At 41.9% G+C, this 2,500-nt stretch overlaps 1 protein-coding gene across 1 annotated transcript in view; it reads right to left on the reverse strand.

Moving 5' to 3' along the window:
* erbb4b (erb-b2 receptor tyrosine kinase 4b) overlaps positions 1-2,500 on the reverse strand; it is a 135,913-nt gene that overhangs the window by 27,070 nt on the left and 106,343 nt on the right. The window contains exon 21 of the mRNA XM_030787620.1: positions 2,431-2,500. This exon is cut by the window's right edge and continues 116 nt beyond it. Coding sequence (XP_030643480.1) covers positions 2,431-2,500 — 70 coding nt within the window. The remainder of the gene's footprint in view (positions 1-2,430) is intronic.

Raw genomic sequence — 2,500 nt, forward strand, 5'->3', positions numbered from 1 at the left:
CTTCATTATCTTCACATAGAGCAAAACTCTCAACCGCTAAGCACCAAGTTACTGTGAATGCAAACCCACAACAATTTCCTCGCTACCTCCTCTCTCTCTCTCACGCTCTCTCTCTCTGTCTCTCTGTCTCTCTGTACCCTCTGGCCTCATTAGCTGTAGCCCCATAGGTGCAGGTGGCATCCAAACACAGTGCTGTACGGTGACATCTGTGTCGAGACAGGAACTCAGTAAGGACACCGGGGAAACATCCTGCTTTATGTGGGTAATAACCTTCGTGTAAATAATGGATACACTCCAAATCAGTTAAAAAAATACACACACACACACACACATACGCTCATCAATAATGCATACTTAACATGGAAACATATCTGCAAAAAAAAAAATAAGATATGTTTAATGTTTTGTTTTTTTGGTTGTATTGAGTGGAAAACGTAATAAATACAACATAACCGCTGGTGCAGTCGGCTGACAGCTTTATGAAGCACACAGTTAGATTCATAATTTAAAGGTAAAAGTTTTGGCATTTCAATTAAAAAAAAGAAAAAACCCACAAACTTTTATTGGAGTGAAATGTCCATGTGAAATATCCCAACCATGTCATAGCATTTACATAATGTACACATTGATGTAAAATATAAATTCCAGTCAGTTTGTTCAATACCCCTGAATATTTCAATGACATTTACAAATGTACAGTTAATTTGTCCTTTAGTGGGTGAAGAGTGGCCGAGGGAAGGTTAACTGTTTATCCACCCACAGTTCAGCCATTCATTAAGAATGTTTGCAGGACATTTCATATGAGGTCTAGATGAGGTTACATTTTCGTGGCCTGGTTACCCCAGACACGTGATTCATATGACTGATGACTAGAGGGAGAATGAGAAAGACTATGAGAGCGACATACAGAGAGAGAGAGAGAGAGAGAGAGAGGAAGAGAGAGGGAGAGGAAGAGAGAGAGAGAGAGAGAGAGGGAGAGGGGAAAAAGAGAGGAAGAGAGAGAGGGAGAGGGAGAGAGAGAGAGAGAGAGAGAGAGAGAAACAGAGAGCGAGAGAGAGAGAGAGAGAGAGAGAGAGAGAGAGAGAAAGAGGGAGAGAGAGAAGAGAAGAGAAATGTTTTGAAGTAATTATCTTCTCAGTGATTCAAGCGGCCAAGCTGCACCTCTCATTGTAGTTATTCCCATTCAAAGCCAGTCCATGCATTATTAACACACATTGACTTATTATTCAAACAGAAACACTCCTCTGAACGGCATGTGAGAAACTGTGCTCGCAAACATTGTTTTCTTTTTTTCTTTTTTTTTTTTTGGAAAACTACCATTCCTTTCACTCCAGAGATTCAACACGGTGACCCGCTTTTTTAAATAAACGTTTTCGATGTTTTCAGATATGAATTCACTTGACGGAACGCCCTTCCTCCAGCGTGGAAAAACAGTGTCGGGGATTTGACTGATACATTTGACAAAAACCTGGCAGTTTGTCATCTGGTCATATTCAGGCAGAAAAAAGGAGTAAATGTGAAAATATAGATCAGAGTCATCAAGTATTCAGAAAGCATTTACATTAGAGGAGAGTGAGTGAGGAGGGGGGGGGTGGAGGAGGTGTGTAGGAAAGATAAAAAGACAGAAGACACAGTTGGAGTCTTTATATCAAAAGAAGCGGCAGGTATGAGGCCCCCTGCTCATCACTGACACAGAGACAGGAAAGCCAAATCCAATCAATATTTCAATGTGTGTGTGTGTGTGTGTGTCAGTTCAGAATTTTCAAAAGGATGGAGACTAACTAACCTGATATTTTTAATAACGGTCGTTTTTAACGTGCCGTCTGTCTCCTCGCCTTATTAACACAGTACGTCGGTTGCTTTCAGAATCCGGTGACCTCGACTCAAAGCAGTCACTCTCAGCTTTCATTCTGCTGTGCTAGTTCTGTTTTAAAGTCCCATGGATAAGGCACGTGCCCAAGTCTGCTACAGTACAGTAGACTTTGTCAGGACTCATTGTCAATCACTCATTTTAAGTGTTCCACAAACACTGTTCCACAAGCATTGCAAACGGCTTGCTATAAACAGTACAGTTACTCCTACACTCACATTATACAGCGTTAATTAACTCCAAGAGTTTTATCATTTGAAATTATGCAAACATTTTTTAATCTTTACACAAACAACACCCAGCAGAGTAACGGCGCCCACTCAAAAAGTAACCGTGGTTATGGAGGCGGTAAAGAACGGAAAGCGAACGGAACCAACCATCCAGAATCTCGCAATGACCCTCACACACAGTCTCCATGTTCTCTGTGACACAGCTTAGAACAAGATTTGAGTGACATAACATCGATAAACTGGGCCTTTTGTACCTCACTGAAACTCTCCCGAGCTGTACCATCCTACAGTACAAAGAGACTGGGCCCCGTCCGCCATAACTGGTCTTACCTTAGCGATCTGGACACACCAGTTGAGCAGCAGCTGGGAGCCGATGTTGTCCTTGTGCTCATGGACATAG

This window comes from Chanos chanos, chromosome 10 (genome assembly GCF_902362185.1).
Source record: "Chanos chanos chromosome 10, fChaCha1.1, whole genome shotgun sequence".
In the NCBI taxonomy this organism is placed as follows: Eukaryota; Metazoa; Chordata; class Actinopteri; order Gonorynchiformes; family Chanidae; genus Chanos; species Chanos chanos.